General features: G+C 52.2%; 1 protein-coding gene across 4 annotated transcripts in view; it reads left to right on the top strand.

The window, feature by feature from the left end:
- The window catches only part of AP2B1 (adaptor related protein complex 2 subunit beta 1), a 78,819-nt gene extending 60,768 nt beyond the window's left edge, over positions 1-18,051 (top strand). For all 4 annotated transcript variants that reach the window (XM_083875469.1, XM_083875468.1, XM_083875471.1 and 1 more), the window contains 4 exons: positions 5,758-5,842; positions 6,599-6,685; positions 14,655-14,809; positions 15,834-18,051. In XM_083875469.1, the coding sequence (XP_083731595.1) occupies positions 5,758-5,842; positions 6,599-6,685; positions 14,655-14,809; positions 15,834-15,908 (402 nt within the window). In that variant the 3' untranslated portion in view covers positions 15,909-18,051. The remainder of the gene's footprint in view (positions 1-5,757; positions 5,843-6,598; positions 6,686-14,654; positions 14,810-15,833) is intronic.
- Positions 18,052-22,009: the final 3,958 nt, after the last annotated feature.

The raw sequence follows: 22,009 nt of genomic DNA on the forward strand, positions 1-22,009 counted from the left end.
GCTAAAGCTAGACTGGGCACAGCACTGTAGGGCTGAACAAACCCCAGTCCCTGCTCTCTGGTTCATCTTTTTCGCTGCTGTCAGATTAAAAAGCTGCCTTTGGAGTGTGCCTGTTGCTAAAGAAAATCTGACTTAGTTATTTGTGTGCTTCTAATTTCTGGTGGGGACACCCTTGCAGTGCCTTGTCAGCATTTTGGGGGCTGCCTGGTGCTTGTGGGTGCTGTGGTAGGAACATGACACCAATAAATAACAACAAGCCCTTGCTCAAAGGTCCGTGAGAGGCTGTGTTGACCTTCCTGGATGTTTGATAGCCATGGAGACATCTCTGGAGTTGTACAGGTCTCCCTGGCTCCTTTTCACAATCAAAGCAGTGGTGACACTGCAGGTGACATGTGGGCTGCTAGGGCCATACCAAGTGGGAGAGATGGGCTGGGTGAGGTGTCTTTGCCACCACATGTATGAGACCTTCAGCTCTCAAAGGAAAAGGTGCCTTCTGAAACAGAGATTTGCACAGGTGAGGAATATTAAGTCTTTCCAGATAGTTCTTCAAGTCAAATTTGGAATTAGAAAATGCCTGGGCTGAGAGCCTTTCTGTGCTAAAGAGAACCACTGTTCCTAATAATTGGCATTTTAGCAGCTATGAAATGCCGTGAAATTGGAGTAGCCATTGGAGCACACGAGGATTGCTCCCCTAATCCTGGAAATGGGAGAAGTGGAGCCAACCTGCAGCCAGAGTTTCAGTTTCAGAGTTTCAGCTCAGGCCTGGCCTGGCATAACACAAATATGATAAACTCTTGTGTGAGATTACAGCCCCTTGCAGGAGACAATGCAGTTGAAAATGAGCTGTAGGCACTCCTGGAGCAGCAGCAAGTCTGCCTGAGGCTGGAGCCACTCTCTTGGGATCCACATTCAGAATGCACCATCAGTGTGTCACATCCTGCTGTCAGCTGCCAGCCCTGCTCGCTGCAGCTACAGAGCATGCAGCTGAAAAAAGCTTGAATCTTTCAAACTGTTTTTTTATTTAATTCAGTGAAATTATCTGAGTATGGAAAGGGAAGGATCTGCCAGCTGCATTTCTCCCTGAGGAAGGGCACTTGGAAACACAGACTTGCTGCTGGGCAGCGTGAGGTGCAGGACGCTTCTGTTTCTTGAAATGAGTTTGTCAAAACTCCTTTTTGTAGAGACAGAGGAGGAAGGTGCAGCTTCTTCACTGAGGAAATATCAGTGTTGCTAATGCAGTAGATGATGCTTATCCTTCCAGTCCCAGCTCTGCTGTAACTCATCACCTGTGCTCCTCCACGCTCCAGCGTCTCGCGGTGCAGAACCGCTGGAGCTCTCATTCATCAGAGCTGTTAATGCATCTCAGGTCACAAACACAGCACTCAGAACTTGGAGACAGATTTCACACATCCAGCTCTCTGTGGGAATCATTGTGAGCAGCAATTCCAGCCAGCAGATGTTCATCCTCCAGAGCCTGTTTGATAAATGACACAATATCTGCCCGTGCGTGAGTGGTGTCAGAATCCCTGACCAGCCACCACAGAACACCTGTGGGTAGCTAGATGGGGAAAGATGCTGCTTGGGTTTGTTGCCTGGGTTATTCTTTAACAGTCTCTGCTTGTGAGAGTCTTATTTCAGCAAAGAACCCTCCTGGGAACGCTCTGAATTAAAGATTTGTATCACAGCTTGGCATCTGTGGCCAGTTCCTCACTCGACTGTGGAAAGCTGTTGGTTCAGGGGTTAAGAGCACGTCTGCCACATGGTTCAGCACATTTATAAATTGTACATTTTGAACTTGAAGTGCAGCAAGGTACACGAGAGCACAATCCTCCCAGTAACTCTGTGTTCCCTGACCATTGACGTAACCCGGCCTGGCTGTGCCTGCACAGCCCCAGCTCCAGGCTCATCCCTGTGGGAAGAGCACACGGCTGGCACAGTCTCCAAGGACCCCTGGGATCCTGAGAACCCTCCCTACCTGTCACACAGAATGAGAGAATCCCACCTGTCACACAAAATGAAGTGGAGGAGCAGCATTCTCTGGGGGCAGAGCAGCAGACTGTCAGAGCAAGCCGTGACCTTGTGAGGTAAAAAAGGCTCTGCAGAGGAGACTTGTTCTTGCCTTAACAGTTTGGCTGTTACCAGGCTCTAAAGCAAAACCCAACTTAAGTAAATCCTTAATTTAGTGGAGGTGCTAATGGCATTCCAAGTGGGTATGTTGTGTACTTGCTGCTGATGGAAAGCATCTGTGTTGCTTTCAGACTTGACTTTGAAAGTCAGTTCTGTTGCTCAAGTCTGAGATTTAAAGCATCAGAAACCTACACTTTTGAAAATAACTTGACATTGTTCTTATGAGGTACTTTTACCCCAAAATGCCATGTTTGGGCTGTCAGAGGGCTGGACTGCAAGAAAGCCCTTCAGAAGGGTTCTCGTGCTGTGAGGTGAGCAAATACATTCCAGGGGTTATTTCTAGAGGTGCTGCTTCCTCTAGTCAGATCATGAACAAGACATAAGTGTTTTGAAAGCCTGAGCCAATTTTTAGTGGGCTTACACCTTTTCAACAGTCAGTCATCACACAAAAATCTGACACCTTTTGACTTCTATCCCTCAGAGCTTTGTAGGCTGCTTGACTAAATTCACAAGGTACTAATATTTTTTTTCTCTCTCTAAAAGATCACAGATGGAAAGCCATTTTTATTAAAAACACTTCTGTTTCAACTCTGAAATGTCTGAAGCTAAAGGTCTGGCTAAAGATTTAGTAGTTCATGTCCGGGTCAGCAGGTTAAAGCAGAGCCATGAGCAAAGTTAGTCTGGACTGGAGGATTTGTTGAATGCAAGCAGAGGTTCCTTTCAAGCATCTCAAACCTGGAGAGACTTCTCAGCTCCTGCTGTCACGTCAGATGTCATTGCCTGTCATAGGACAATGTTCCCACCTGAGGAGCACTGGATTTTTTTGGAAAGTCACTGTCATTACCTGCTCAGCTTCTTGCAGATGCTGCTGTGGACCTGCTCCCTGCCTGTGGCTGCTTTCATTGCCTGTCAGATGGCACTGAGTGCTCCTGACATGACCTTGGGAAGCTGTTACCAACTCAGGGGGTCTCTTGGTGTGAGTTTCCCCATCCAGGTGTCTGCAGGTGCCTTTTTATGAACCAGATCTTGTGGAGCACAGTTTGGGGGAAGTGTGTGGTGGTGAACGATGGAAGCTCATTTCGAGGAGCTCCCCAGTCGTGTCCCAGTGCTGTAGGTTAAGGAGAGCTTTTTCCATCCTGTGTGCAAAAGTTATTTGTGACAGCTGCTTCCTGCATGATTACAGCTGCTTGCAAGGTGACATGTGATGTCACTCCTGAACCCAGTGATGCAGTTGGGGAGGAAGGCTGGCATGTGGCATGATTTTTCTTTACTGGGAAGAAATTGCACTTCAGAGCATCTTAATTGGGTAGCTCTCCAGAGATAGCCAAAGCAGCTTACTCAGTGTGTTTCTGCAGAGTTGAGAAGCAGGTCAGCAGATACCTTTTTATAGCATCCTTATAACTGCAGGGACAGGGCTGGCATATTAATTTGGAGTGTGCCTCTAGAACCGTGACTGGAGAGAAGGAGCTGCTTTCCAGCCCCTCTTGTAAGAAACTGCTGTTGTATGGCAACAACAATTAGCTACAAAAGCTAAGTAATCTCTGTTGTTCTAAGGCAAGGCAATTAATCATTAAATCAGACTTGGAAAAGATCTTGGGTTGTACAGTGTAGTCCCTGCTATGCTTTGTTGTTTTCCTACAGTTTCCTCTTATCAAGAGCATTGTCAAGGCTGATTTTAAATAGTCCAAGCACTGGAGCTTCTCTCTTCCTCAGAGGAATTTAGTTCTGCTTAATAATTCTCACTGTCGGTTTTCCCAGACATTTAGCCTAAATTTTCCCTCTTCTGGCAAATCTCCATGACTTATATCCAAGCACAGCATCTGGAATGGCTTCACTCCTGTCCCTCCCCCAGCTCTCCCCTCCCAGACTCCAAGGTGCATTTTTGGCTCCTCACCCAACGTGTTCCATCATGTTTTGCAGTGGTGAATCACTTGAGTCCACCCACCAATCTGCTTTTACCCCTCTGGTACCTCTGGTTCAAACACTGAACACTCCAACTCCATGAGTGTGACGCCAGCAATCAGAGCATGTAACAACTCCCCGTTACAGAGAACCAATCTCAATCTTTCCCTCAGTTGCACCATCATTTACGTGGTTTTAGTGGGCTTTAGACTAATCCCTTCTTAAGCTGGTTTGCACTGTGGGAATTAAATATAAGCTGCTACTTTTAGTGATGGCTGAAAAGTAGGAACACCACAGGTTGTCACATTTACCTTTCTAAGGTTCTTTGCACTTCTGGGACCTCCCAATTGCCAGAATAGTTTGTTTGGGAGCTTGATCTCCTTCCACTTGTCTCTGGCTTGCCTGCATGTCTGATCAGTTGACTGCTTTATTCCCCTTCCTTGTCTATCCACAGCTGGTTTTTACCAATATTTGTGGGTGTCCTTCTAAACTTGCCCCTATGGGACAATAGATTTTCTCAATAGGACATCAATGTATGTAATTAATGTCAATGAAGTTTGTCTTGCCATAAATCTTTGTAGCAGCAAATTTATTCCTTTGGCTCAGCGTTTAGCATGGTCTGGTTTGTGTTTCAGGGTGACAAATTGAGAGAACTCTCTCTGGGGTTTTTCAAACAAAGCAGGAGCTCAAATGGCTCCTGAAATTCCTCACGCAACCTCAATTCTGGGTCTTTCTTGCAAGGCATAAGATTCCTTCGTTGCAGCAATGGCAGGTGTCTGCTGAGCTGTGCTCCCATGACAGGCTCTCGCTGTGTGGGCTGACATGGGGAGAGCATGAGAGGCATGGAAATAAAGCCCAGAGCTGCCTTTTCCCGTGCTGTGTTGTGACAGTGCACCTCTCAGACCTCCCGTTTGCTCCTGCTTGTCCCAGCAGCTCTCAGCCTGGGGAAAACTGTTAGCAGAGATTAGTGGGGAACATGGCAAGTGTGTATGATAAAGGCAAACCAGATAAAGGCAAACTCCCTGGCTGGTAGAGTTTAATGACACTGAGAATTAAGTCTTTTGTCAAGTGATCTTTTGTTACCTGATTGCTCTATAGCAGGGCTTTCTTCTTCCAGGAATCAACACCCTGCACATATTCCCTATTTAGATTTTACTGAGGGAAAGGCAGGAATCTTGGGAGATGCTGCAGGGAAGATCCAGGCAATGAACGCACTTGAGGCTTTCTAGAAAGTGTCTGGACTGAGACAGGACTAATCAAGGAGGTGAAAAATAAGGAAATGAAGGTGAAAATGAAGACTACACAGGGGTTTGCAGCTGGGGAATTACAAGAGTGAATGGTAATGAAGAAGCTGATGTGCAATGTGCCAGACACTACAGTAGCTGTGTGCAGCCAAGAGGTTGGGATGTGCCTGTCTGAAATGGGGAGAGGGAAAGGCTGGACAAGAGCAGGAAAGAGCCAGGATGCTGCTGTGAGCCCCTGAGTAGAATTGGCTTTGAAGCAGCACAATGAAAAGTTCACAGGAGAAAATTGGGCAGCTTTCAGTGAAAATGGAGCAGGGGACTGGTCCTTGTCTGAAACTGCCCAGGAGCTCAGTACCATTCCCTTCAGAGCTGGCCTCTGCTCAGAGAGAGCACTCCAGGCTGATGAAACTGTGGGGAATCTTGTGATCCCTTTACACTTCCAGCTGAGAGAGACTCTCTAACCTCCCTGTTTTTTCTGTAACAGGTGGCTGTGAAAAACAACATTGATGTGTTTTACTTCAGCTGCCTAATCCCTCTCAACGTGCTTTTCGTAGAGGATGGCAAAATGGGTGAGTGCTTTGAGGTGTGTGGTGAGGCCAGGCTGTGCTCACAGTGCCCAGCTGGCTGCAGGTGTCTCCTGCCTGAGTTTCATCTGTGCCTTGACCTTCAAGCCATTGCATCCCAGCAGGTTTGGTCTGGTGGCCTGTCTCTGTTGTCCTCCAGCTCCAAAAATTTTCAGAACCCAAATTCTCCTCCTCCCAAGTTCCTCCTCTCATTCTCTCTGCCAGACAAGGGGTGGATCTGTTTTCTTTGAAGAAAACAGACTTCTTCTGATATTTTGGTATATGTTTGGGTTGGGATTGTTGTAGTTTTGGGGTTTTTTGACTGTTTGATTCACTTGAATGTGTCTAGGATTTGCCCTCACACAATTTTCACTGGAATTTGTGTATTCTTAGTCACCTTTATGAAATTTTTGTTTGAATTGGCTGGAAGTTGCTAGAAAAGCAGCTTTCACTAACATAATCCTAAATGTGTGGATCTCCTTCCTTCTTGTCAAGTCCTGCATGTTCTTGGCTTGTAAACAGCTCATATGGCAAAGACTATCTCTCTTTTGGGGGAGGCCAAAATCCATCAAAGCTTTGCTGCTTTTACAAAGAGACTGAGGTTGTTATAGGAGTAAATCCTGGATCTGTCTCCAACAGGGCAAAAAGTTACCAAAAGCCCTTTTGTGTGTCTACCTTGAAACATCCTGTGGTGTGTTAATTAATGCTGGGGTCCTGTGAGGATCCCTCAGTGCTGATGGGGTTTTTTTTGTTTGTTTCTAGAGCGCCAGGTCTTCCTTGCAACATGGAAGGACATTCCAAATGAAAATGAGCTTCAGTTCCAGATTAAAGAATGTCACCTGAATGCTGGTGAGTAGCTTCATTGTGCTGTGCTGAGAGCACTTCTGATGTATTGCCATTAAACATCACCTTGTTAATATCAATTTAGTAAAATAAGCTGATGGCAAATGAAGAGGTAAATGTTGCATTTTTTAATAGAACAGCCTGGGATCCTAGGGCTTGTTTCAGTCAAAAACTTTAGCTGGGTCCCCATAAAAGCACGTCTCAAATCCCAAGGTCTTTGATTTGACCAATCTGTTTCTTCTTTTCATTCTGGACCTTTGTATTCTTGTTTTCCCTTTTGTACTTTGCTTTCCTGCAAAGCTGCTCTTTAAATGGAGCTGAATATGGTGTTGGGGCTGTTCAGCAACCCTGTCCTGCTGCTGTGAGTTTTGAACAATGTGTTCCAGCCCTACTGCATCACCCTGGGCCACTCACTTCACCTTTTGGCAGCTTCTTTCTTCTTTCTGTTCTGAAAGATTAACCTTACAGACACTCCAGGGTGTTGGGTGTTTGTGGAGGACAGGTCATATGGGAAGGGTCTGCTGTTCTTAGCTGAGATATTGATGCCTTTTGATCATATTTGGTGCTGTTCGGTTTGTTTGGCCATAGAGTTGCCTCTGTGGGCATCTTGTATGTGTGTGACCTTACTACTGCTGAAGAATAAGGGAGAGTAAAAGCATGGAATGGGGCCAGCTCTGCTCCTGTTCAGGAGGTTCTGGACAGGAGCCAAGTGATTCTACCAAAAAGCCGCTCTGTTTCACAGATGAAAGAAGTGTCCCTATTGATTACCAGCCCTGTAACCTTTTTATTCTCTCATGCCTGCTATTACACAATGAACACCCTCATGCTTCAATAGCAGACAGAAACCATGGGTCTCTTTGTACTCATAATTATTACTATTTTGGAATAGAAAAGATGGAGCACGCAAGAGGAGGGGAAAATAGCAGCTGTTGGACCTTATGACTTGATTTCACTGTGGGGTTTCAAATGAGAACAACCTCTGTGCCTCCCCCAGTTCCTCCCTCTGCTCCTGACTGAGCTTGGCATCGCCTCTCCCCCTGCACTGCAGAGCTGCTGCTGCTGGTGCCTTCTGCCCTGGCCATGCCCTGGCTGCATCCAAGGCTCTTTATCTCCAATCAGAAACTCTGGAATCTGCTCATTTTGGTGTGGAGGTGCTGCCTAGCAGGGAATGTGGCTGGGAAGACTGGCAGTCCTGCAGCCTGGCCTTCCCCTCCTCCCTCTGGAAGAAAATGTTATGAAACGTGGAGTGACAGAATGCTCCCCATTCCAAAAGGGTTTGCCAGCTCAGGGCCAGGCTGCTCGCCCAGGCCTGGGATGCTCAGAGGAGAACAAGTTCCCAGCTCTCAGGGGAGCAGGGAGCACCAGACAGTTCCTCTGCAGTGGGCTCTGGAGCCTTTTCCAGGGAGCAGCGTGGCTGCAGAGCCTCTCCAGAGCACAGTCCATCCCTCAGGATGCTCAGGGGAGTGCAGGACCTGCCAGGACCTGCCAGCCTCTTCGGTTTGTGCATGGCAGAAAGCGGGTCTTGCCTCATAAACAGATTTCAAACACTTCCATCCACTTAGGCTTCTGTTTCTGTGTTTGCACCGCTGACACCTCCTGCCTCTTGCAACTCTTCTTTGACCACCTGGGCTTGGCACAGAGCAGGCCAAAAGCTTGGAGCAGGTAAAACCAGGGAAATCTTGTGTGCTTGCCTGAGTCCCTTGTATTTTTTCCACCACTGCAACCCTGACTCAGCCTGCTCACCTTGACTTCCTACAGGCAGTAACCTCCTCTAGCTCAGACCATCCTAAGAGAATCAAGCCTTGCTTGCACAAGGATCAGCCAAATCCAAAACCCATGGAGTGCTGGGATTCCAGCATCCTCAGGAGTGCAGATTTCTCACAGCATGGCAAGTGAGACACATCAGAGGCAGGGGCAGAATAGGCTGGGTGAAATCTGGCAGGAGCTGAATCCATCTTCTAGTTTACACCAGAGCAATGGTGTGTGCCTGGCCATGTGCCTCAGCAGGGTGATAATTTTTCAAGATTATTTAAATCAAGTGAAAATAGGCTTAAGACACCTCTGTTCTTCCAAGAAGAGCAAGTCTGGATATAAAATCTTTAGGAACTTGATCCTTGTGGAGGAAGGGTTGGCTCCTGTTCCAAAGACTCTCCTGTAGGAGATGTGTAACCACAATAACGCTCTCAATTTGGGCTATCAGTGGTTGTGGTGTTCTTTGCAGGTTTGCAATGCACTTGTGGCAGAGCTGTACAAAACTGCAGATTCCAGCAGCTCCTCACCAAACCTGAGGAGAGGCTGGATTTGTGCAGCCCTCCAGCACAGGGAACAGGTCCAGAGCACCGGAGTGAGTTGTTATCCCTGCTGGGATCAGTCATTCATTCCTAGCCTGAGCCCACCCACCAGGTGGTGAGTGCTCAGAGACACCATTCATGCCTCAGCCTCACTGATCCCAGCCCAGTGACGCCAGTGGAGCTGTAGCTAAAAATACTCTGCTCCCAGTGCTGTGCCCTAACACAGCTCCAGCAGCCACTTGGAGCTGTGTGGAGCAGCTGTGCTGGGAGAGGCTGGTCAGGAGTGTGATCCCTGCACCCTCAGAGCCTGCCTTTCCTTCTACCAGCTTTTCCTTCTCCCAGCTGCAAAGAGCCTTTGCTTTCCCGAGGTCTCACATCTGTGGGGTGTGAGGAGCAGGGCTGAAGTTCTGTGCAAACATCCTGGAGGCCCTGCAGAGCAGCCAAGCAGAGGGTGCTGCTCTTCCTCAGTGGAGAAACTGAAATTGGAATTTCTTTCTCTCTAAACACCCAGCATGTATTCCCTATTTAGATTTCACTGAGGGAAAGGCAGGAATCTTGGGAGATGCTGCAGGGAAGATCCAGGCAATGACCCACTTGAGGCTTTCTAGAAAGTGTCTGGACTGAGACAGGACTAATTAAGGAGGTGAAGAATAAGGAAATGAAGGTGAAAATGAAGACTACACAGGGGTTTGCAGCTGGGGAATTACAAGAATGAATGGCAAGGAAGGGTAATGAAGAAGCTGATGTGCAATGTGCCAGACACTGGAGTAGCTGTGTGCAGCCAAGAGGTTGGGATGTGCCTGGGAGGTGTTAAAAAATGGGGAGAGAGAAAGGCTGGACAAGAGCAGGAAAGAGCCAGGATGCTGTGAGCCCCTGAGTGGAGCTGGCTTTCAAGTGAGTTAGCCTTGGAACAGGGATTTGTCGGGGGCTGGGATTTTATCTGTCAAAAAAGCAGCCTGTGAGTTTCTTGTACATCCAGAGCTGTCTGTCACAGTGCAACAGTCACCTTACAGCACCCCCTGTGCAAACTGCAGGCTTTTCTCCAGGTTATTGCTTTTCTTCCTTCAAACAAAAAGGAAATAAACACAGGCAGGCAGCGGAGAAGCTTCTGTGGGAGTCTGTGCTCTGAGGCTTTTGTAGGTAAAAGATCCGTCCTGTGCCCACAAGGCAAGCCAAACAGGATTGGTTTGGGCTTTGGTGGCTTGCAACAGGGATGGCAAAAAAACCCCTCCTGGCCCTGGCAACTCATCTCAAAGCACTGAGTGACCAGAAAGCCTTGGCTGCTGCAGGTAGCCCAGAGCATGGCAAGGGAAGCCAAGGATAAGGTGCCAGGCTGTGGGATGAGGAGCAGGTACCTGTAAATGGGAAGTGGGGTCTGAGCTGTGAGCTGATCTGTCTCTCCACCATCTTTGCTTCCAAAAAAAAACAAATCCTGGAGACCTTTGAAGGTACTCCCACCATTCCCAGTGACTCAGGGAGAGATGAGTGCTTAATTCTGGGTTTGGGGCTCAGGTTCCCAGTGGTGAGAGATGGAGCTGGCCTGAGGCTGGTCCTGAGAGCTGCAGCTCTCTGGCTGTGGAAGAACAAGTCCCTCTGGAGCTGTATCATGGGGCCAAGGTGTGCTTACGATGCCCTGCACATCTTGAATTCATTAGAGCTGTTCCATGCATCAGCCTCTTAGGAAGAGGCTGGGAAAGTTCCCTGGAGAAAATCTCATTCAGAAATAATGAAAACACAAGGTCATGGTTATAGCCCAGCATTCTCATTTCTTATTAATCCAGTGCTGAATTAATTGATTTGGGTTTTTTTTTTTTTAATGAAAATACGTGAATCTGGTGCACGAAAATAGATTCCTTAACTGTTATAGCTCAAATATTCTGGGTGCTGTTGGTGCAATTGAGGTTTCCGCTGTAACTGAGCGTGCACTGAAGCTCAATTTGTCTTGTTTACACTGGTTTTTTTTTTTTCAACATTCTAAGTTTAACTAAATTCTAAAGGATTTTACATTAGGATATGCAAATCAGATGAGCTATATGTTTTTCTTTTTCCTAAACCCTGCTTACCCAAACCCACAGAGTGGAAGAGGATAAGCTGACTTGCACATGGAGATTGCTTCCCATTTGATGGCACTCAATCAGTTGCTGTGCTGTTCAGCACAGGAATTTTGGTTTTACTTGTTTATTACTGGTCCACAATGTGGTGTGAAACAGCAGCTTTCATGTGTGGAGTTGCTAACATGGCTTTATTGGTATGCAGTGGTCACTTTGTTTTTCTCCCTCAAGTAATTTCTTAATGCCAGAACAGAGAAATTGGATTTTATTTTGATGAAACAACCTGGGGGACAATCATACACGAGCTTGCACGGTGTGTTGGCTTTTTTTCTGTATGTGCAAATCTTGTAGCTGATAGTTTAATAAATTACAGAGCTGGTGCATATTGCATGTCTTGGAAATGAATGTACTGTCATAACATTGCCCCAAGTGCCTCCCCACTAGATCAGAGTCTGTGCTTGGTTGGTATTTGCATGCAGTTCTTGGCTGGATGCTCAGAATCATTCAGGTGCTGCTAGAAATGGCACAGGGATGTTCTCAGTTATCACAGCATAAAATATAACCATTAAATTCTGCTTTCTGATACAGAGTTCTTGGTGTAAGTTGCCCCAAAGTTCAGAAAAGGTTTATGGTCAGTGTTGGCTCTGAGTTGTGTCCATCCTTTGTGCAAACCCCGTGGTTGCCAGGTGCTCATCTTGGCTCTCTGAGTTCACATGTGAAGTTCTTAAGCTGGTGGGCAGAAGGTTTAAGCTTCTCCTTTGCTTTACCCAGGAGAAAAATGCTGTTAAAAAAGTATTGGGTCACTTCAGTGCAAAGGAGGAGACCTTGTGCAGTTGTTCCTGTGTTTCCATGTGCACTGCTTGGCTGTGGGACTGACGTAAAGAATTCTGTTTAGAAAGGAAAATATAAGGAAAACAAACCAGCCCTGAGGGGTGGGCTGATGTCAGAGGCTTCTCTGGCCTGGGTGATGGTCAAACCTCCCTGCGCCCTTCCCTTGTGCTTCAGGAGGGTTGTGAGAGTAAACCTTGAGACAAAAGAAAGTTGCTGTGCAAGGCCAGGTGTGGCTTGTGCTGCTTTGCTGAAGGACTTGGGTGCTCTGGTTTGCAGAATCCTCAGAGTCACCCAGCCCTGCTCCTGCCTCCCTGAGCTCTGTGGCCTGGGCTCAGCTCCCTGCTCCCAGCAAGATCTGCCTGGGTTTATTTTATTTCTTTTTATTTTTTAAAGGCTGTGCTGTCACATGGCATTAGCGGTCCTGCCTTCAGCCAGCCACAGCCTGCCACTGTTGCTTAGCAACTCTGATGATCTCCAAAATCCAAATTGCTGATACTCCAGAGCACAGGAGGGATGGGAGCTGCTACCTGGGGGGAAGAGGGTCAGTTCTCACTAAGCCCCAAATCTGTGCTTAGAGAGGGGGCAGGAGGGTCAGGCAAGCCAAGCATCAGCTCCAACCTGCTCACTATTCCTCTGGCTGAGGCAGGGCATCTTTTTGGTGGTGCTTTTTGTGCACTTTGGAGGATAACTGAGGTCAGGGGAGGAGAAAACAGGCTTCCTAGGGTTTGCCCTGCCTCACCTTCCCTCCCTGTATCCCCCTACAAGCACGTTCCTGCTGAGAAATCTGCCCCTCAGCAGAGGCTGGGGATGTTTCTATGGCAGGAGGAGCCATCACATGAAGATTTTGGTGTAAGAGCAGCTGTTCTGTTGCTGTCTCACCTGCTGAGCTCCCTAGGCACAGCTGCCCTGAGGGGGTAGCAGCCAAAATTGCAGCTTCTCATTCCAGTCCTGTACCCCTGCTCCCCAGGGAACGTCTTTACTCCGACAGCATCTCCCAGCAGAGGGGAGGCTGCTGTGGCAGGTGTCAGGAATGCTGGAGAAAGTCCTTGACAGTAGTTCCACGTTCAGGAGACACATCCAGAGGGGTGAGGTTTAACCACAGCCTGTCAAAATGGGCCAAACAAAATCCCATTTCATACCAACATCCCTCTCAGACAGGGATGTCCTCTCTGAGCCAGTGCTTGTGTTGGGCACTGTGCCTTCCCACAGGCCTGGAGGCTCCTGTTGATGGCTTGAGAGCATGAGATTGTGGGAATTTGGGCTTTATTCCTGGTGGGTGATGTCCTTGCAGCATGGACTAATCCCAGCCACACTCCCTGTGAGCAGGGGACTGCACTGCCCAAGTCTGGCTGAGTTTATTGTGGAGAGGAGGAGTATGGGTGGGAGGAGGAGACAGGCAATGAGGGGTTTTAAGCAAAAGATCTCATTAGTTACATATATCTGCCAGTTTCCATAGTAACTGGGGAAGAGAGGAAGCCTAAATCTGAGTGTGTCTGGGTAGCTGGATGCCTGAACCATCCTCGACCTGCAGGGAGCTGCTCTGGAGCCTGGGGAGCAAAGGAGTGCAGCAAAGGCTCCAGGCTGCCCTGGGGAGAGGCAGTGGATCCAGGTCTCTGCATCAGGATGTGGATTTGTAGGACCCTTTCCTTCCTCCTCCCACTGTTCCCTGGTGCATGAACAGGCTCTGCTGTCCTCTCTCTGCTCCCTCAGCACAGACTGGTGTCCATTCTCAGATGTGGCACCCTGTGGGTCTCTGTGTAGGTGTAGGGATGGATTAGGGCTGCATGGTCACTGCTGCTGTCCTGCTCCCTCTGCTCCTTCAGATGGATCCCACATTTCCAGTCTCTGGGCTTTCAGTGCAAGTTGGTTTAAGGCATAGATAAAGTGTTCCACCTGCCCCAGCACGGAGTTAAATTTCTCCCGTTGGGCACCAGGAGTGGAAATTTGCTAATGATATTTATCAGGTGTGAGATCTTCCACCCACAGTGTGACTGGGCCCCTTTACAGGCATCCAGGGCCTGATGTTTGCTCTGCTTTGTACTGAGAAACCCTTTGGCATCCAAGCACTGCTGGTTTTGGTCCTGGGGTTCTGTGTATTTGCCTGTTCTGGTTTCCTCAAAAAGTCCCTTAGAAATAATGTGTGTGACAATGACACCCATCCAGGTGTGCAGGTGAAATCACACCTCATCTGCCAGGGCTGAGGTCAGGCTGTGTGTTAAAACTACCAACAGCCCTGTGATGTCTAGAGACAGTATCTGAGGGGGATTTTACCCCTTCAAGTAATTGTTTTTTTTTTAAAAAGGGAAAGTATTTTTACTACTTTGTAGGACATTGATTTGGCCAGAAGTGTCTGTATGTGAGGGAAGTAGGAGAGAGCTCTTGCGGCTAGGAGAGAACCTCAGAACCTGAGCAAACCTCAGGCTGTGATCTTTGTTCTTTTCCACCTTCATCTTCTGAATTTTTGGCTGCCTCTCCCTGGTTAGGATGCAGCAGAGTCCTCTTCCCCTCTGAGCAGCCTTGAAAGTCTCACCTTGATCAAGTCCTGAGTGACCCAGGGCAGTGAGAGCCCTGTAAAACAAGCAAATACTTACCAAGGGATCACAGCCTGAAGGCAATGAGGTGGGTCCATGGAGAGAACTGGAATTTTTTTCCTCTTTGTATCATGTGTGCTCCTGTCCCCAGGGAAGGAGCCAGCATTTCCCTGTGCCCTTGAATCCTGGGAATGCTCCTCAGTGCTCTCCTGTCTCTGCAGATGATGGATGTGAACTAACAGATGTGCTTTTTCTCCCCTCACCTCCCAAGACACTGTCTCCAGCAAGCTGCAGAACAACAATGTCTACACCATTGCCAAGAGGAACGTGGAGGGGCAGGACATGCTCTACCAGTCCCTCAAACTCACCAACGGCATCTGGATCCTGGCGGAGCTGCGCATCCAGCCCGGGAACCCCAACTACACGGTGAGGGCTCACACAGAGGCCATGGCCCAGCTGCTGCTGCCTCACCCACACCCTGAGCTCTTCCCCCCTGCTCTTCCTCCCTCCCTGCTTGCTCTGTTTTGAGGGAGATGCTGTTGGTTTGGCTGAGGGGCTGAGGAGTGCCTAACGCGGGAAGAGTGAGGAGCAACAGAATTCCCCTGCTCTGCCACCAGTGAGCTGGGACAATGCCTGCTCAGCAACGAGCAGTGACTTGCCAAGGTTACCCAGAGATAAAGCCAAGAGATATTAGCAAGGAAGCACTGCCAGGGTGCCCTTCCCCCTCTTACAGACAAGGGGAAATTTATGCCCCGCCGTGTTCCCGGCTGTCTGTGGCCCTGCGCTGGCAGCAGCCTGTGGCTGGTGGGAGGGTGCTCTCTGTCCTGCCTCATGCACCCCTGTGACTCTTCTCTTGGACTTCACTGCCCTTCTGAGGGACCCGTGTGTCTGTGGTATTAGAGGATTTATCTCTTTTGTTGGAAGCTGTGCCAGGAGTTTCAAGAGAAATCTGTGGTCTGGGGAGCCGCGGGGTGAATGTGAGCATTGGAAGGTGATTTAAAGTGTTTGCACAAGGTTTGATGCTGCAAGCCTGGTGTCAGCCTGATCTTTGCTTTAGAGAGGAGTGACAGCCAAGTTTGTGTCCATCAGGACTGAGCAGCAGATCCTTAGAAGCCCTCAGGTTTAGTGCTGTGATTTGCAGCCTGAGGACAGGCACAGGTCCCATGTCTCAGTTTGGGATCGTGTCCCCTTTCCTCCTGCCTGTGGAGTCACCTACATTTCCTGAGAAATTTGGGAACCCCACAGTGAGAGTTTTACTTTTGTTTTCCTCCTCCTGCTTGGAGCAAGCTCTGAAAGGTCAGTTTGAGGTTGGTGATGAGGAAAGCAGGAGAAATACTCTGTGTGATTGTCATCAGCCATGTCCAACCCATCCCCAGCTGCCCTTGTGGCCGTGGCAGGAAGCTCCTGCCTCCCTTTGCCCCAGCACTAACCTCTCCTCTCCTCTCCACAGCTCTCCCTGAAATGCCGAGCTCCAGAAGTGTCCCAGTACATCTACCAGGCCTACGATGCCATTTTGAAAAACTAACAGGAGATGGAGCCTGTGCCTCACCCTGCAGAAGGAGGGGGGGGAAAAGGGGTCCCCAGAGCCTCCTTCACCGCCAGAGCAGGGGAAAAGCACTCGTCACTGGAAGCAGCTGTATTCATGTGTAGGATTTCAGTCAAAGGCACTGATTAAACAAGGTAGCAATTAGTATCCACGTGCTAACGATGATAGGGAACAAACCCCTTTGGTATTTTTAGCGTCCATGGAGTTTGTAACCACTGCTTCAAACTACTCCCCGTGTCCCCCCTCGCCCCTCACTCATCCATTCTCGTGGGCTTCTCTCCCATTTTGTGCCAATGTTTCAGTGTTTTCTAAATGGCTTTAGGTGTAGTTTGGATTTTGTAAAACAACCGCTCATTGGAGAAACAGAAAAACACCGAGCAAAAAACCACACGTGCTCTCATTAAAACAAGGCAAAAGTGTCGAAAATATAACACTGCACTTTATTTTATATTTTTTATACTTTTTTTCTTTTGAGTTTTTCTATTGTAGTTGGCTTAAAGGGAAGGTGATTGCAAGGAAGTCTTGGGAGCCCTGCAGGGACATGGGGCTCTAACAGGGTGAGCATGGCCTTGGGTAATTAGGAATAGAGCCATCAGCTGGGTCTGAGGAGGGGGATAGAGCCCTAAAGAGGGTTTTTATTACTCTTGTGCTGGCAGACTGGCACTGCTTCGATGGTGTTTTCACTCCAGCCATCTCCTTGCCTCATGAGCTGGTGATTTGAGGAGTGAGGCTGCTTTTGTGTGGGGAGGAGCTGCAGGCCTGGGGTGGATGAAATGAAGGAAATGAGCCTGTTCTTAGAGCAAAAGGCTCATGCCAGAGCTCCAGGTGTGGTCTCTGCATCCTCACCCACGTGCAGCCCCTCTTCCTCCTATTCTTTCTGTGCCTGCTGAGGCCAAGCTGCCTTCTCAGCCATCCCTGAGCTGTACCCCCCTCTCCCAGCAATTCCCAGGTCATGGTGGCACATCCAGATGTGGCAATGTCACTTCCCCAGTGGGGCTGCAGGTGTCAGCCAGGCCCCTACAGAGAGGGGCTGCTGCTGGCAGTGCCCCAGGATGCCAGGGGAGCAGAGTGGCTCTCCCTGTTGCCATGCTGCCCCCAAAACCCAGGCTGGGGCATGGTGGGAGATGGTTTGGGCTTGGCAGCCTTTGCTCCCTGCCTGCCTGGGGCATCCAGCTTCCAGCTGGGCTGAGTGGAGCAGGTCATGGAAGCGTTTCTCCTGCTGGCAGCTCCACTCTTTGTGCCCAGAGCCAGCCAGGTTCCTGCTCTGAGTTCCTGTCCCAAGCAGCCCCATGCCCTGGCCCCTCTTTTCCAACCTGTCCCTTAGAGCCAGGATTGTTTCCCTTCCAGTCCTCAGCTGTGGGCTCATCCCGTTGCAGCCACTCAGTGCTGCAGCAACAGCAGTGAAAGCAAAGCCTCTTGCATGTCCCTGCTCCATCCATAGCTTGTCCTGCTTAATCCAAGCCCCAATCCAGAGCAGCCTCACCCTCCTCAGCATGCTTGGACATCTCCTCCCCAGCTAACCAGGCTCTTGCGTGTAGCAACCCCCTGTTGTCCCTCTAGATGCCACTTTCAAAGTCAGTAAATGTTTCACGGTGGGAGATCGTTCATCAGGGCTTTGGCACTGACTGCAGGCAAGAAACCAGTGCTGGGAAAAGGTCACAGTGTCCTGGGAGAGGCTCCAGCAGGGCCCAGGAGCTGCAGGACCCCGAGGAAGGTGGTGTCCCTGTGTAGGAACCCCTGTGCTCTGGCTGGGGGAGAAAAAAAGTGGAGCAGAGCTGGAGCAACCCAGCCCTTGAGTCCTGCCCACGAGTGCTGGGAGGTGATTTTCTCCAAGCCCTGCGGGTGTAGTGTAAAAATCATTAACAGAGCAATTAAGGAAGCACCAGTGGCACTGAGTGCGATGCTGTGTTGGGGCAGGGAGGAGAACGTACCTTCAACGTGGGGAGGGGTTGCTGAGCACCCCCTTCTCTTGCCAAATCCCTTCTCAGCTTTTGGGGTGGGTGTGTCACCCCAGGGCAGAGCCTGGGGCTCGTCGCTGGCGTTCACTCCGCCCCTGCTCGTTCGAATGTTCTGTTCGTGTTGCTCTTCAGGCTTTTCCTGCCCTCCGTGTCAATAAACACATTTCCACGAGGCTCTGGCTGCGTGTGGCTCTGTGGGAATGGGGAGAGGAGCCATTCCCCTGATGCTGGCTCTGCCCAGGGGAGCAGCAGGGCTGGAGCCTGGATTTGGTGGGAAGGAGGCCCTTTACTCACCAGGCTTCTTTTCCTACCAGCCACTTCTACAGCACAGACCCCTAAATTTGGGGCTTGCATGGGGAGCAGGCAGTAAGTTTCCCTGCTCCTCCAACAGCTGCTTCTCATCTCAAAGGGCAGCAGGGATGTTCAGAAGATGGATGTACCCCTTTAGCCCTTTTGGGGGCCCAGGTGGGCTGTGTGTAGTGTGACCTGTTTTTCCTGTGGTGAAGTGATAAAATCCTGGGAGTCAGTGATGTGTTTGGATTGCTTTGCACTGCTGCTGTTGTTTTTCAGAGGGCTTTGCCACCTCTGGTCCCATCTCAAGCAGGATGAGTTGGGCTGCAAAACCTGGCTCTGCCAGGCCAGAGCCAAGCTTGGGCAACTACTTCAGTACTTTAAGTGGCCAGAAATCCAACAGAACAAGCAGCAGGTTTGGGGGGTGTTGCTCTGGAGCAGGGTAACCTTTTCCCTCACCCTGCCCAGCCTTGGCTTAACCACACCTGGATTTTTGGGAACTTCCACCCTCTGTGGAAGTCAGGTACTGTATCAGTGTTGCCCTGCACTGGGATGGTTTTGTGTTACACGCAGGCTCATGTGCCAAGTAACAACAACAGGCTGGCTTGGGGTCCCTGGTCTTGCTGTTGTTCCCTTCATGCATCCCCGGTGTGCCTGGATTGGGATCATCATTCCCTGCTGGGGGTGAGTGAGCCTGGAGCAGCATTTGGCCCAACAGGAATTAAAGCTGCCATGGGATCCTCAGGGCTCTGCCCTGTCAGCTGCTGTCCCTTCATGTCCTGCGGCAAAGGGAAAGGTTTCTTCCTCCCTGTTCTGCCAGAAGTTCACGGAGAAGAATCTGGTCTTGGCTGCTGCTGTGGATTTGCAGACACACTGTGCCCTGTCAGCAGGACACACCAACCCCCTGGAGCTGGGTTTGTCATTGGCAGTGTCACCCGTGGGGCTCAGGGGACACAGGTGATGCTCCCTGAGCTGGGAACTGCCAGGGGGCTTTGGTCCCCACAGCCTTCTCCATTCTGAGCCTAAGCTGTGGGACAGGGACCTCCTGAGTTGTTCCTTGCTGCTCTGCCTGGAGCTGGGGCAATTCCTACTGTGCTGGCTGGGCTCCCCAAAATCCCTGCTGCTCCCACTGGCCTCACAGCCATCCTGCCCCGTGCCAGTGACAGCAGGTCCCTGAGCCCATGGTGGGCTCTGGGGAGAGGCAGGGACTCGGGTGAGGATTTTGGATGTGGTGAGGCAGGAGCTGACCACAGCTCCCCGAGCCACCAGCTCTGCCTGTCCCCTGCTGCCACCTGCACATCAGGACACGGGAGCTCGTGGATGGAGGATTTCAGGTTTGCCTCGGACTCGTGTCGCTGAGACTGGGATAAACCTCCCAGGCAGCAGGGACGTGCTGGAATCCAGCCCCACTCCCCTCCCCCCCTCTCCTCGTATATTAAATTTCACACATAAAACTGCAACTGAAGAGCATCTCGGAGGGAGCTGCTAAAAATAGCCCCGAGGCTGGAGCCTGAATTGTGCGGGAGAGTTCATGTGCAGCCCGATCCCTGCGCTCTCCCAGAAACATTCCAGGGCTCGGCGCTGCTTTATGGCCGTGCGGGGAAGGGGAGCAGCATCTCGGGCTGGTAACAACCCCTGGGACACGTCAATATTCCCCTGCTGCCGGCACCGGGCAGCTCTGCGGGGAAATAACGCCCGGATCTCTGCCAGCCCGGGTGTAACGTGGGACACGGCAAGGGACTGTCACCCCCTTTGCCTGATGCTGGTGCCAGGGTGGCACCAAGGCTGGAGCACATTTTGCCAGCTGTCCCTGTGCCCCCCGGCCGCGGGGCTGTGTCTGCGGTCCCCTTGTCCCCCAGGAGGGATGTGGCATTGTGATTCCCCTTGCACACCCCCTCCTGGCCCTGGAGAGGAGTCCCTGGAGATGATTTTTCCCAGCCAAAGGTGCTGACGGGGCTGGGGGGAGCCCGGCTGAGCTTGTGCTGGGGCTCAGCCGAGCCCGTGTGATCGCAGCCACAGCTGTGCAGACACCTCGGTGCTCGCTGGTGTCACAGGGAGCCGGAGCGAGCTTTGGGCTCTGTTTCCAGGAGCAGAGGGCTGCAGGGAGTCCATCGGCAGCGCGTCCGGGGGGCCTGGACCATGTTCCTGGAGGTGCAGCCAGCATCTTCCCTCTGTCCAGCACGCAGGTAAAATGCTCCGTGCGGGGTGACCCAAAAATGCAGCCACTGCAACAGAAATGTCCCTCCTTCGGTGGGGCCTGCGGCCAGCCCGGGCTCAGGGTCCCCCCGGGCACAGAGAAACCCCCGGCCCCGCCCGCGGGCCAGGGCCCGGCATGGGAGGAGGTGAGGCGATGTGCCCGAGAGCACAGCGAGCAGCGGTGTCGGAGAGGGAAAGACTCCCCGGGAGGGGTCCTGCCCACCTCCCCCGAAGGAACCCGGCCCGTGGGACTCGTCCCGGGTGGGCACGAGAGCGCGGATCCGGAGGCGCCGGGGAGGGAAGGGGTGACGGCGCTGCACCCAGCACACTGCAGGGGGGACATGGGAGGGTCTTTTCCCATCGGCGCCTCCCCAGAGCCCCGGGAGAAGCCGGTGTCTCTGCTGGATTCCTGCGGCTCGCTCCGAACATTCCTCGCCTCCTTTCCCGGGCGCTGCCCGAATCCTTGGCCGGGCATCCTCCGCATCCCCGCCTGGGCAGAGCTTCCTTCCCTCCCCGGGCGCTGCCCGCATCCCTGCCTGAGCTCCGCTCGCTTCCCTCCCTCCATCCCTCCTTCCATCCCTCCCCGGGCTCTGCCCGCCCCCCGCCCGGGCATCCCCGCCATCCCGCCGGGCGCTGCCTCCGTCCCTGCCCGGACCCCGCCGCCCCCCCGCGCCGTGCCCCGGCCGGGCTCCCCGCTCCTCGCCGCCGCCCCCCGGTGTCGCCGCGCCGGGCGGGGGCCGGGCCGGGCCGGGGCTCTGCAGCGGGGCCGCCCGACCCGCGCCGGGCTCGCCGCATGGCTCCGCCGCCCGCCGGGGCGCCGCCGGCCCGGGCCGCCGCTGCCAGGTACGGGGGCTCCGCCGGGAAGGGCGGGACGGGAGGGGGGCAAAGTTACCGCTGGGCAGGGCCGGGGGTGCCGGGGATGAGGGGACAGGGGGTCTCCAGCCAAAGTTGAGCGCGGGTGCTCCCCGCTCCCCTTCGCCCGCGGGCGCGGTGGGTGCGGGTGTCGTCCCCCCCCCCGGCATCTCCCGAGCAGCCCCAGAGACCCCGCGGGGCCGGGGGGGCTGCGCTGCCCGACGCGGCCGGAGCGTCCCCTGAGGGTCTGGGGGCGGGGGTGCGGGGTTTGTGGGGTGAGGGATGCGGGGTGAGGGATGCGGGGTGAGGGGTTTGTGGGGTGAGGGATGTGGGGAGAGGGATGTGGGGAGAGGGATGCTGCCGCCGCCCCCGCCCCACCCGGCTCAAGGGCTGCTCCTTCCAGTGCCCCAGGCGTGGCAGGATGGCCAAGGTCGCGGCGGGGCCGGAGCCGCCTTTCCCGGGAGCCCCCTGCGAGCCCCCGCCCGGCCCTGCAGCCCGCGGGGCCCGGCCTGGCGCTGAGCGCCCGAGCACCCGCGGCTGGTCCCTGCTCCGCCATCCCACCCCCAGGGGCGCCCCCGCTGTGCCTCAGTTTCCCGCAGTAGCAGCTTGTAGGGCCGGGGACCATCAGGTCGGGCTGTGATGTGTTTGGGGTGCACGGTCCCGGCTGCCAGCGCAGAGGGCCATGAGGTTCTGGCCGAGGCACAGCGGGGCTCGGCCCGTGCCCCAGTTCCAGGGAGCCCTGAGGGCTTTGGGATTCCAGTTGTGTCGCTCCCTCACCCTCCG

Source organism: Zosterops lateralis, assembly GCF_965231275.1.
Source record: "Zosterops lateralis genome assembly, chromosome: 19".
Lineage (NCBI taxonomy): Eukaryota > Metazoa > Chordata > Aves > Passeriformes > Zosteropidae > Zosterops > Zosterops lateralis.